This window comes from Tachysurus fulvidraco, chromosome 24 (genome assembly GCF_022655615.1).
Source record: "Tachysurus fulvidraco isolate hzauxx_2018 chromosome 24, HZAU_PFXX_2.0, whole genome shotgun sequence".
NCBI lineage: Eukaryota > Metazoa > Chordata > Actinopteri > Siluriformes > Bagridae > Tachysurus > Tachysurus fulvidraco.
The window spans coordinates 5,390,029-5,403,319 of record NC_062541.1 but is presented as its reverse complement, the minus strand read 5'-3'; the positions used below and the strand labels follow the sequence as shown (position 1 = coordinate 5,403,319).

Here is a 13,291-nt window from a genome sequence, read left to right as displayed (position 1 = left end):
GTCTTTACGCATGCATAGGCCTAATTCATGCAGTGCAATAACGAAGTAATTTGCAGCTGTCACACTTTTTGTAATGCCATTATAGCATTTTATTTTAAAAAATGGAGCACTTGTGCTAAGTAGACCTGCCCCCAACTAAAGATATTTCTAGTGAACTAGTCGTACGTTAGCCTATATTAAACTGATTAATGATCATATACTAAATCATCCTTTAATATATTGGCAGTAGCCTATTCCACCTCAAGCTCGCGAATAAAGCAATTGCCTCAAAGTACCAGCAAATTGATTATGAATGCGTCAGGGGAAAAGACATTTTAATTATTTATTAAGTGCTGGGTGACTATCGGCTGAAAAGATGAAGTTGCCGAATGCCGACGCTGATTCGCCATTTTCATACAGACTAGCCTAAATAATTAGAGAATATTACCAAATCGAGTGAGCGAGTTTTATTTTATTATTCATATTATAAAAAATAATAACCTGTATATTACTCCTCCTCAGCACCTCCCATCAAAATTCTCTGGCACCGCCCCTGTGCTCTTGTCATGTAAATGACCACATCCGGTCTCGGAATATAAAAAACGGGCCTTTTTCGTTTCTGTTTTCTGGTGATTTTATTATTTTTTTTTGTTATGGAAATCAAACCATTTTTAAAAATCAAACCATTTAAAAAATTTTACTCATCCGTTTTTGACCATGAAAAAGAAAATCGCGTTGTATTTCAATTGTAATTTTTGTATTTTAAAACGAAAATCAAATCGCCACTCTTTTTTTGTTTTTTAATACCCGTTTCTAAATGGAAAGTCGAATGACCAAAAGATACACGGACCCTTTTTATATATAAAGTTACTAAATAGTTCCAAAATATGTACAAAAAAATATTAAAAATGCAGAAAACACAAACACAACCATAACAAAGAACCCTAACAATTGTCAAATATATGGTATTAAAACTATAGACATGAGAGATTAAAGCATTAAAGATGATCTGGCTCTGTTATGCTTTGCACGAAAATGCCTCAACATGGGTCATGTATTATTATTAATTATTATTATAATTAATAACTATAATTATAATACTTATTAATATTATTATATTATATTATTATAATTATTATTTATATTATTATTATTAGTGTGAACCATTTAAAAAAAGATCATGCTATTAATCGGTGCACAAAAGGCTTTTTTTTTTTCAACTTATTACTACTATTACGCCTATTACTATTATTACTACTATTGAATCGTATATTTGCCCAATGATGAGTGAGATTTAAGTTATAATTATAGGCTTCACAACAAAACCACATATATCCACCTTATTGGGCAAAATCAAATGAATGTGTTATCACATTTCAGAACGCGATCTTTTTGTAACAAGCTCCATTGACAACTCACAACAATAAACTCGCTATACAGTAAGAGATTCCATGTAATACTCCAATACAACACACGAGGGCGCTCCGCCGCGTGTCGCGCACGAATTTAAACCTTTGAATCATATAACGAAGTAGTCATGTGTGTGTGTGTGTGTGTGTGTGTGTGTGTGCGTGTGTGTGCATGCGTGTGTGTGTGTGTGTGTGTGTGTGTGTGTGTGTGTGTGTGTGTGATTTTGCCAGAACGAATCAAGCTTCAATACAAAGCTTCAATGAAAATCGGTTCATTTTTCTGACACACGCCTCGAAGCTTCGGTGTCACTGGTAACATCACTACTGTCTCCTTCCATCATGGTTGTGACACACACACACACACACACACACACACACACACACACACACACACACACACACACACACACACACACACACACACACTCAAAAACATGGCATAATTTCATGTGAATAAAACTTCTTTTACACTCCTTATGTTTTTTTATTTTACTTAATTTATGAACGATAAACCTTATGAAATTATGCCATGTTTTTGAATAAAATAAGAAATTATTAAATATTATTTTGGATTACCACTGACTGATAAATGTCAAACATTACTCAGCATATGTCCAGGCCAAATCTTACTGATGCAACTACATGTATAAATAAGAGAGGAAACAAATATGATGTGCAAAACACATATATTTTATTTTTGAACTTCTTTATAGAAATATGAACGTGTGTGTGTGTGTGTGTGTGTGTGTGTGTGTGTGTGTGTGTGTGTGTGTGTGTGTGTGAAACTTTTACAAATATGTAGCCTTTGTTTTGTCTAGAGGCCAACTGAAATGCAATGCCCAATTCTTTGAACAGTGTTTGACTGTGTGTGTGTGTGTGTGTGTGTGTGTGTGTGTGTGTGTGTGTGTGTGTGTGTGTGTGTGTGTGTGTGAAGCTTGTTGGTAGATCAGATTTTGCCCCCAGCTGGACAAATGCATATAGCAAGTGTGAAATATTTACAAATGAGTAGCTTTTGTTTTGTCTGGAGGCCTAATGAATTGCAATGCCCAATGCATGTGTGTGTGTGTGTGTGTGTGTGTGTGTGTGTGTGTGTGTGTGTGTGTGTGTGTGTGTGTGTGTGTGTGTGTGCGCGCGCGTGAGTGTGTGTAGTATCATTTCGGTAGATCATATTTTGCCCTCTGCTAGGCAAAGGCATATCAAAAGTGTGAAATATTTACAAATGTTTTTTTTTTTTTTTTCTGGAGGCCTAATGAAATATGCATTGCCAAATTTGTGTGTGTTTGTGTGTGTGCATGTGTGTGTTTTGGGCGCATGTGTTAGTGGATATTTTATGTGTGCATTATTGTGTCTGTATGTATGTTCATGCCCCACTAAATGTGGCCGAAATGACCCGGGAGGATCCAAAACACATAGTATATACTGGTCTGAACACATAGTTCAGCAAAAATATACAAAAATAATTTTATTTGCAAAGTTCATAATTTGGAACAATTCTGTTAAATTTCAGGCAAATATGTGGAAGAAAACCCAAGTTATGACACATTAAACTTTTCTAAACCTTATAAATATCAGGGTTAAATAAGAAACGAACACCACTGATGTGTCTTTTATTTCAAATGTAATTTCTTATGTGTTAATTAAGTAATATCAAGCTCTGGTTGTTCCAAATCCTTTGTTCAAGCAAAACTAAAGTTTGTTTCCATATGAAAAAGGTTGAACATTACATATCAGTTGCAGTTAATTTTTCAATAAATATTCAGTTTGGCCCGTGACTTTATCTCAGTTTTATATTTTGGCCCACTGTGAATTTGAGTTTGACACCCCTGATATAGAAAATCTTCCTGTGGTGCTGAGGGAAAAAGAATAACGTTGCATGATTGCAGCCAAACTCTTGGGGTCACATTTTAGTATAAGAATATTGCCCAGGGCTTCTCAAATCTTGTGCCAGAGACCCCATTTTTAAAATATATATTGACTGAAAACTAATAACATAATAATAGTAAAAATAATAATAAAAAAACATTTTTTTCTGAAAAATTCTATATATATATTTCAAACAAAACAAAACAACAACATGATATTTAGAGGAAACACTTCATCTACTATCTGAATCAGTTAGAAACATTTTTTTTTGCCCATGCAGGCCATCAACATGACTGTCGACAGTAGCAAGAACATACTAAGGAAAATCCTCCAAATTCCATGGAAAATAAATCATGGAGGTATGACATTGACCATTGAGATTGTTTTACATCTTGTGATTGTTGAGTGTGTAATTCTTGAATAAACTGAATTATACTGACTAGAGTCGCAGTTTAGCCCTCAAGCTGGTTGTCTTCCAGAAGGTTAAGATTTGACCACTGAACATTCAACAGGATAATGACTCCAAACATACATCCAAATACACACAAAACAAAATGTTTAGTCTCAGTCTCTGGATTTCAATTCAAGGTCCTCCGACAAGCGATCTCCATCTGTGATTTTTTCATTTGATACGTCTGAGCTCCTTCTGCAGCATACTGCTCTGATACTGTCAAACACAGCCATGTACAAGATGGGATGAAGGCACATGTTCAGGCAGGCTAATGCCTTTGACCCTTGGTATCCATTACGCATTTAACAATTAGCCTTACCAGTGTTAATCAATTTAAAATACCATATTTGCAGAATGTGAAAGGGGACAAACGACACAGTGTACAGGATGCAACCTAAACTCACAATCAACGCTACTTTTTTTTTCTGCAGCGAGGTGATATTTGCAATTTTAAAAACAGCCAATATTACACCAAAATAGGATCCAAAAGTAATTACAAAAGGGACCAAACAGCCTGTAACAGCCATAAGCAATATGTTTGGGTGTCTTACTAAGTTTAAGGGCTTTACTGCTTTCATTTGCAATTAAGTCACACGTGGAAGAATGCTTTGACCACTGCAACAGAACTGCAAAGAACAAATAACCACATGCACATTTTACTGAACCTTGAAAGTGGAGTTCAAACAAATATTGAATAATGTAGAAATAGAAATATTCTGTTTTACAAGAAAATTGTGTATGAAGCAGGCTAATTACAGCTGATGAGCAATGACATTCTTAATTACATAAACAGGCCCAATTGTAAAGATTGCAGAGCTGAATCAAGTTGCATCTATGTTTGCATTAGTGAGAATATCACATCTACTCTATAGCATAATTTCATTTCCTCTTTTTGCTAATACAGACACTGCTGTCTTACACTTATCCTATGCTATCCTGTGAAAGACACACATTAATAAACAAGGCTGTAAATGAAACAGATTTAGCCAAAAAGACTATTTTTCATCTGCAGTCCCATGACACAATGTTAAAAATTCACCCTAAAAACAAAAACGCAGCTTTTTACACACAATCACACCTACAAAAAAGTAGAAATGAAAATAAAATAAAAATATATTAAATACAAGAACTTTTTTACAAGAAAATACGGGATGGGATGTTCATCAATCACGTATGAGTGTAATGGTCAGGTGTCCACAAATCTTTTTTCCAATTAAAAAAAAACAAAATAGCAAGACTGATAATAATTGTGAGTGATAATGCTCCACAACATAAAAATGTAACCATAAATACATAAAATGTAGGATTTTTTTATTACTTAATTACATTAATCTCATATCAATATATTCCACATCCAAACCAAAACAAAATGTTGCATAGTCTCAGTCTCTGTATTTCAATTCAATTTCCTTAGAATGTTCTCCTGTGATTTGTATGCTTGATCTGTTTGAGCTCCTTTTGCAGCACACTGCTCTGACACTGTCAGACACAGCCATGTACAGGATGGGATGAAAGCACATGTTCAGGCAGGCTAATGCCTTTGACACTTGGTATCCATTAAGCACATAACAATTAGTCTTATTTTCTTCTCTCAGTTTAAAATACCATATTTGCAGAATGTGAAAGGGGACAAATGACACGGTGTACAGGATGCAGACTAAACCCACAATCAATGCCACTCTTTTCTTCTGCAGTGAGGTCATATTTGGATTTTTAAAAACAGCCATTATAACACCAAAATAGGATCCAAATGTAACTACAAAAGGGACCAAACAGCCTGCAACAGCCATAAACAATCTGTAGATTCTCTTACTAGGTTTAAGTGCTTTACTGCTGTCATTTGCAAATAAGAAACATCTGTCCGTATTCAGCCCTGAATAGTAGAGGACTGGAGATGAAATGATTGCAATAAATATCCAGACGAACACACTGATGATCTTGGCGTGTTTTGGGCGAATGTGTTTGCGTGTGAAAATTGGATAAACAATGGCCAGGTATCGATGGACACTGATGCACATGATGAAGTAAATGCTGACATAGAGGTTACAGGTGAAGAGAAAACGCTCTATTTTGCAGAGTGCATTACCAAATCCCCAGACCCGTCCTCTTGAATAGTAGACGATGAGAAGTGGGAGTGTGAGGGCGTAAAAGATGTCAGTGATGATCAGGTTGCAGGAGAACACCACTCCCATGTGCCAGTTCTTCTTCTCCTTAGTCACAAGCAGCCACAGTGCCAGTATGTTCCCCACCAGTGCCACACACATCTCCACACCATAGATGGGAGGTAACAAGTCCTTAGAAAATGTACTGTTGCAACTGCCGTTTCTGTCCATTTTACTGAGACTCCTGAAAACAGCAATGCAAAGAAGAAGCTGTATTAGAATAAACTAGGAGCAGTACAGGTCAGTGTTTTTCAGCTAGTGTGTGAATCAAAATTTGTTGTTTTTGTTAACAATATATATATTTTGTATTTATTAAAGGATTTCTATTTTAATGGGAAGATTCAGAAGAACTTTTATTTTGATGGGTAGGAACTGTTTAAGACAAAAGAAAAAAAATGGACTGTGGAGGAATGAGGCAGCCTTGACCTCTCATATCAAGGTAAATGAAAGAAATAAAAAAAAGTGGAGAAAACTACACCAGGTTACGTATGTAACCCGGTTCCCTGAGAGGGGAACGAGACGCTGCGTCAGTGCTGACGCTATAGCATTCCCATAGCGTCAGCACTGACGCAGCGTCGAGTTCCCTCGAAAGGGAACTTACACACCACAACTTTTACACTAGTCTTACCTCCAGACCCATGTTTGCATTCAAGTGTTTGAGATACAATTAAAAAATGTTTTTCATGCTTCAAAAGCCAAAATGAGCTGTTTATTAAAGTCCTTAACAATATAATTCTATTGTCATTTATGGTCCTTTCAAAGTTTTTTCTAAAGTTTATCTTTTTCAGAAGCAATTTTAAATTCATTATTCATGCATTTTAGAGTAATTTGTAATATTTTGATAGCCAAATATAAATCCTATGGCAATGCTTTTACCATAGAGCTTCATGATGCTAACATTGTTGTCTTGAGCTTCTTGAATTAAAACTGAGATACAGAGATTTTTATAAAACTGGAATTTTAAGCATAGTCGTTCGTCTAAACTTTCTTTTGGAAAACTATATTCATATTGTACAACTTGCATTTGCCATGTGACATGTTATGATTGCAGTTTTTCTGTAAATTGTCATTTTTGCTGTTGTGGTAAAAAAAAAATAAATGAATGCGGAAGAATGCTTTGACCACTGCAACAGAACTGCAAAGAACAAATAACCACATGCACATTTTACTGAACCTTGAAAATGCAGTTCAAACTAATATTGAATGATGTAGAAATAGAAATATTCTGTTTTACTAGAATATTGTGTATGAAGCAGGCTAATTACAGCTAATGAGCAATGACATGCTTAATTACATAAACAGGCCCAATTGTAAAGATTCAGGGCTGATCTTTCTCTTCTTAGATAAAAAGACGTTTTTCTATCAATTAATCAAACAAATCAATTAATTAAAAAAATATAAATATGATCTGTTATTTATTTTACATTTTATTGCGGTATTGGTGTTGATCGTAGAAGAAGGTTTAAATATGTTCTATTGAGATACTGAAGTATGGAAACAAAAAGAAAAGTTACAGGACTTCCTATAAGCTAAAAGGCAGACCATACAATAAGGAAAAATATTATTGGAGTAAAAATGAATACCTTACTTACCTTGAATCTGTCTTGATAAAATGTCTGGTACTAAACTTGTCGTCCAGCTCACTAGTAGTCTGTTCACAGATGTGCTCAGATAGCCAGTGGCGTCTATGTTTGTATTAGTGAGAATATCACATCTACTCTATAGCATAATTTCAATTCCTCTTTTTTGCTAATACAGACACTGCTGTCTTACGCTTATCCTATACTATCCTATGAAAGACATTCCATAGATTAGTTTTTGTCTACAGAGGCATTGCACATTAATTAACAAAGCTGTAAATGAAACATAGTTAGCCAAAAAGACTATTTTTCATCCGCAGACCCTTGCAGGAATGTTAAAAATTCACCCTAAAACAAAAACACATCTTACACACAAATACACAAATACAAAAAAGTAGAAATAAAAAAAAAATATTCACAAGAAAATACAAATACATAATTACACATGAGAATCAAACAAAAATACAATGATAATTGATTTACATATACATTTACATTTACATTTACAGCATTTGGCAGACGCCCTTATCCAGAGCAACGTACATAAGTGCTTAAATATCTAACATTGAATACATTAATGCTGGTTCACTAGGTTACATACTTAAGATACCATGAGTTTAAAACATTTGTTCAAAGTTACAATGAAAAGGTGTCAAAGGTTGTATTTTTTTTTAAATGCAAAAGATAATCAAAGAAGTGATAGTTGAAATGTTCCCTGAATAAGTAGGTCTTCAACCACTGCTCGAAAATAGCCAGTGACTCAGCTGTCCGGACCTCTAGGGGAAATTCATTCCACCACCTTGGTGCCAGAACAGAGAAGAGTCTTGTAGTATACTTGCCTCTTACCCTGAGAGATGGTGGAAGCAGTCGAGCAGTGCTGGTAGATCGGAGGTTGCGGGGTGCAGTGCGAGGAATGATGAGGGCTTTGAGGTAAGAGGGAGCTGGTCCATTTTTGGCTTTGTAGGCCAGCATCAGTGTTTTGAATCTGATGCGTGCAGGTACTGGAAGCCAGTGGAGGGATCGCAGCAGCGGGGTGGTATGCAAGAACTTTGGCAGGTTGAAAACAAGCCGGGCAGCTGCATTTTGGATCATTTGCAGAGGACGGATTGCGTTCATAGTTAGACCTGCCAGCAGTGCATTGCAGTAATCCAGTCTAGAAATGACAAAAGACTGAACAAGTACCTGAGCAGCCTGTGTGGACAAAAATGGCAGAATCCTTCTAATGTTGTAGAGAAGAAACCGACATGAGCAAGTCACATTAGCAACATGAGAGGAAAAGGACAGTTGATTGTCCATGGTTACCCCAAGGTTGCGAGCTGTGGCTTAAGGGGAGATCATATACAGGAAGAAAGCAACTAGCTAAGAGCAACTACTACAAAGAACCTTAAATAAAGAATACATTACTAATGTTGACAGTGTTGAGTCTTCAGTAAACATTTTATATGAGTTTATATGAGTTTTTAATAATTATTGTGATTGATTTCAGAGTAGTTATATTAGCTTGCAACCAAGTTGTTAAACAATAAGTCATATGAGAAATAATCATGGAATGCATATACATCAAATCAGCCTCTGATGACATATTGTATAATCATGAATAAATCTAAAATTTGACATCTTAACCCAGTTAAAGACCTTTTCAACCTTAAATGAGAGTCTGGCATCTATCAGAACACAGAGGTACCTATACTCAGATACATCCTGTAGTCTTTCCTCTGATACAAAAACACCTGGCACTATACTTAAACTATTAGCTAGTATACAAATGAATATGCTATATATATATATATAGATATGGTATACAAGGTATATAGTTTGGGTGCTATGGAGCGTGCGTGCCTCTTTTCTACCTCCTGAAGTCCATGATGAGCTCCTTTGTTTTGCTTGTATTAAGGAGCAGGTGGGTGTCAGCACACAATGCAGCCAGATGCTGTACCTCTTACCTGTAGGCTGTCTCATCATTGTTGGTGATGAGGCTAATCACAGTGGCGTTGTCAGCAATCTTGATTATGAAGTTAGATCAATGCACAGGCCTGCAATCGTGAGTGAAGAGAGAATAGAGAAATGGGCTCAGCACACAGCCCTGTGGTACACCTGTGTTAAGGGTGTCGGTGGCAGAACGGATGTTCTGGCCTGACCTGTCAGGCTGGGGTCTGTTGGTCAGAAAGTCCATAATCTAGTGAAAGAGCGAGGTGTTGTTACCGAGATCCCCAAATTTGGTGATTAAGTTGGAAGGGATCATTGTATTGTATTTTTTGTACTTTTTGTATTGTATTGTAACTTTTTGTCTGCACTGTCTTTGTCCTGCACTGTCTTGCCTGTCTTATTTGTCTTGTCTTGCACTGTGTGCACCAGGATGAACAGTTGCACTTTATGTGGCTAAGACTACTTACAAGTCCTTAGCCCTGTCTTTGTTTTATGTAGCACAATGATCCTGGAGAAACGTTGTCTCATTTCGCTATGTACTACAACCGCAATATATGGTTGAAATGACAATAAAAGATTCTTGACTCTTGGCTCACTCATTGATATACAAAAACGTAAAAAGCAGTGGACCCAGAATAGATCCTTGGGGAACACCTATGGATATACTGTGCACGACCTGATAAATATGATTCAATCCAACTTAAAGTCTCCGGAGAAAAATTAAAACCTATTGATTTCGACAAAGATTTTCTTTTTTCTGGATGGTTTAAAAGATGTAATCGCTCTTGTAACATCTAATTAGGTGATGGGCCTTAAATTATCGTCTTGATCCACTGTATTTACCAAACAAACTTTTATATTCTCCGGAAAAAAAACATTGTGCAACTGTGTCTCCACAGTAATGATTAAGTGCTTCAGTCACTTTAGATGGATTATTAGACAGCTTCCTGTTTACCAGCAATTCAAGTGATGTCCTATCTTTTTTTTTTAATCTCCATTTAAATTGTTCAACTGGTTATTTTAGAATGACTTGCCTGTTCTATAACCCACAGGATAGAGTTAAGTGGAAACAGATGATTCACTGTGGTCACCCCAATGGTAAAAGCCAAAACTAGAAGAAGAAGTAAATGGCAGCAAATGGTGTATGTCACAGGTTTAAAACTTTTTTGCATTTTATTTACAAGTGTCATTTGCTTTAGACTATGTTTTTGTAGGCATGTGATAGGAAATTAGATTTTAGGTATTTCAAAAAATCTCTACCACCCCATCACAGCACATAGCCATAATTTACGGTCTATTAAACAGTCTTATAATTAATTCAGTCTAGAGTGTAATGATACCAATAGTGGTCATGAGGCCCCCTGCAGTAAAACATTTTAGACAAGGAGAGTTCTTATATGTATATTTTTAAACAAAACAAATAGTTTTGCATAGTCCTGGCTTAAGCCTTAAGCTATTTATGAACGTAAAAATCAGTGGACCGTGAATAGATCCCTGGGGAACACCTAAGCCTTAAGCTATTTATGAAAAACTATGAGCATTATGGAACTTATAACATACATCAGGGGTATTCAATTAAAATTCAAAGAGGTCCAGTTACTAAAATTTCCTCCCAGCAAAGGTCTGAATTTTATATTGTCACTTAAAATAGTGTGAAAAACATGTTAATAAATTCAATAACGCACATACATTTCTATATAATTTATTGTTAAATTTCAAGTGTTTTCACAGTCTGAACTTGTATGACACTTGAATGGAAAACAATACTGTAGTTGTCTTTACTACATGTCAAGTAACAGACAACAGACACTGAATTTCTTCTGAATAAAATAAATAAAAATTGCAAACACAGCTTTAAGCAGCCTGAACTTAGGGCCTATATTTCAACTAATGTAAAACATTCAGAATCCTTTTAATAAAATAAAAGTGCTTTTAACCTTTAAGAAAAAAAATTAAACAAAAGACTTTTGAGCTGCCCCTTTTTTTAAACATTAACTACATTAATAACACAGGAACCTTAGGCAAAATAACATTTCAAGTAAAATAGAACAGGGCAGAATTTACTGAATAAAAGAAAAGTGCAGAGCTTTGAGCAGCTCCTTTTTTCCTCTCTCCTTTCCACCTCTCCTTACTCCCTTTCCATCTTCCATTCCTAGTGAGAGAAATGTTCATGTAACTGTCCTGCCAGCAGTTTGAATCTTAATTGTCCTGCCAGCGTAATTAGGTGCATTACTGCCACCTTCTGCTCTGGAGTATGGAACAGAAACAATCTGTTTTTGCCTTGGCTTTTGATGACGCTCCTGTCGTAATAACTAGATTAACTGGGCATGAATGAAAGGTTTATCTTTTTATTAATATCAAAGAGCTTATATAATCTTATAATATTAGATTATAATAAGGAGATGCTTAATATGATAAAATTAGAATTTTAACGGGTCCGGGCAGACCCGTCACTCCGTCACACCGCGGTCCGCCATTTGGTGATGCCCGATATACATCATCCGGTCAGTTATGTATATAATTTAAGTGTTTCAAGGATGCATGCAGAAGAAGGCTTAATGTTGTGCAAAAGAATAGTGTAGTCATTATTATTATAACCCAGCCTTCCAAGAAATAGTATAACTACATACAGTAACAAATAACATAGAAATAGCTGGTTTACATGAATATTGAGCAATGAAGCAGGTTAACCAGATAATCAACCAACATGCTTAACCACAATGGTTAACCCAATTAGAGAGGTTCAGGATGTTCATCAATCACGTATGAGTGTAATGGTCAGGTGTCCACAAATCTTTTGCCAATTAAAAAACATAAATAGCAAGACTAATAATAATTGTGAGTGATAATGCTCCACAACATGAAATATAACCAGAAATACGTAAAATGTAGGATATGTTCTTTTTTATTACTTACTTACATTAATCTTATATCAGTATATACCTGATATAAGATTATTATGATTATATACATACAAAACACTGAAAGTTTAAAGCAAAACAGGATTCTTCCTTAGAAAGATAAACACTATTAGAACTACTATATTATAGCAATTATAAATGTATAATATAAGGCCGACTAACTCAACATTATTACTGTTACACAATATATCTTCAGATTCTGTGCCAGCTACCCAAGTGGGTTGAAGTTCCTGTTCAATATAAACCTCAAGACTAATCAACCACAAAAAAAAATAAACGAGACACGACAATGTACAGACGACAATCTTAAAACACTTCTCGTTTATATTGTTTACAGAATATTTAAGAAGCATTTACATGATTGTTTTACAAAGTACATCTTTGAGCATATTGCAGACAGTAATAGAGGAATATATCATTTATTTATTAAATTGCCATTATAAGGCTTTATACAGTTAGAGAAGCAGCTGTTGTATTATCTCAGCTAGATGATTTTGCTCCTATAGCTTCTCTATAGTGAATGCATTGATTTTAAAATTCTTAACTAACCTTCGGTAAAGTTTGTACATGGCGACAGATACGGTTGTATATTTCAGCTGCACTACAATTAACACTTTTATGCACTAAGAAAAATGTTAAGTCAAAAGTGTCAAAAGTGTCTCTGGTACTTCTAATACATCTATAACACCATATTGTGGTCTTTTTGTTGAAATGAGTCACACATTGAGAGTGACAGTCATGCATTTGGGTCTTTTGTCACGCTCTCCCACCACACATCGTATTACTCATGCAGAAAAACTTTTTATCATATATTTAATATGTTGCAGCACCCAAAATGTATCTGTCCGCACCGCTGTCTCTATGGAACCGCGCAGGAATGACACTTATCAGCCAATCAAAAAAATAGGCTACACAATAGCCAATCAGAAAATAGCAATATTGTATATTGGTAAGATTTAACGCAACAACCAATGAAAAAAAAACATATTCATTAGCGAGG

General features: G+C 35.3%; 2 protein-coding genes across 2 annotated transcripts in view; both read right to left on the bottom strand.

The window, feature by feature from the left end:
• The window catches only part of LOC113648120 (P2Y purinoceptor 11-like), a 74,813-nt gene that overhangs the window by 11,076 nt on the left and 50,446 nt on the right, over window positions 1-13,291 (bottom strand). The gene's annotated exons all lie outside the window — the stretch shown is intronic.
• LOC113648116 (P2Y purinoceptor 11-like) lies at window positions 5,015-6,104 on the bottom strand. The gene has a single exon (XM_047807685.1). It carries the CDS (start codon window positions 6,033-6,035, stop codon window positions 5,085-5,087), a length of 951 nt encoding a protein of 316 aa, XP_047663641.1. The 5' UTR covers window positions 6,036-6,104; the 3' UTR covers window positions 5,015-5,084.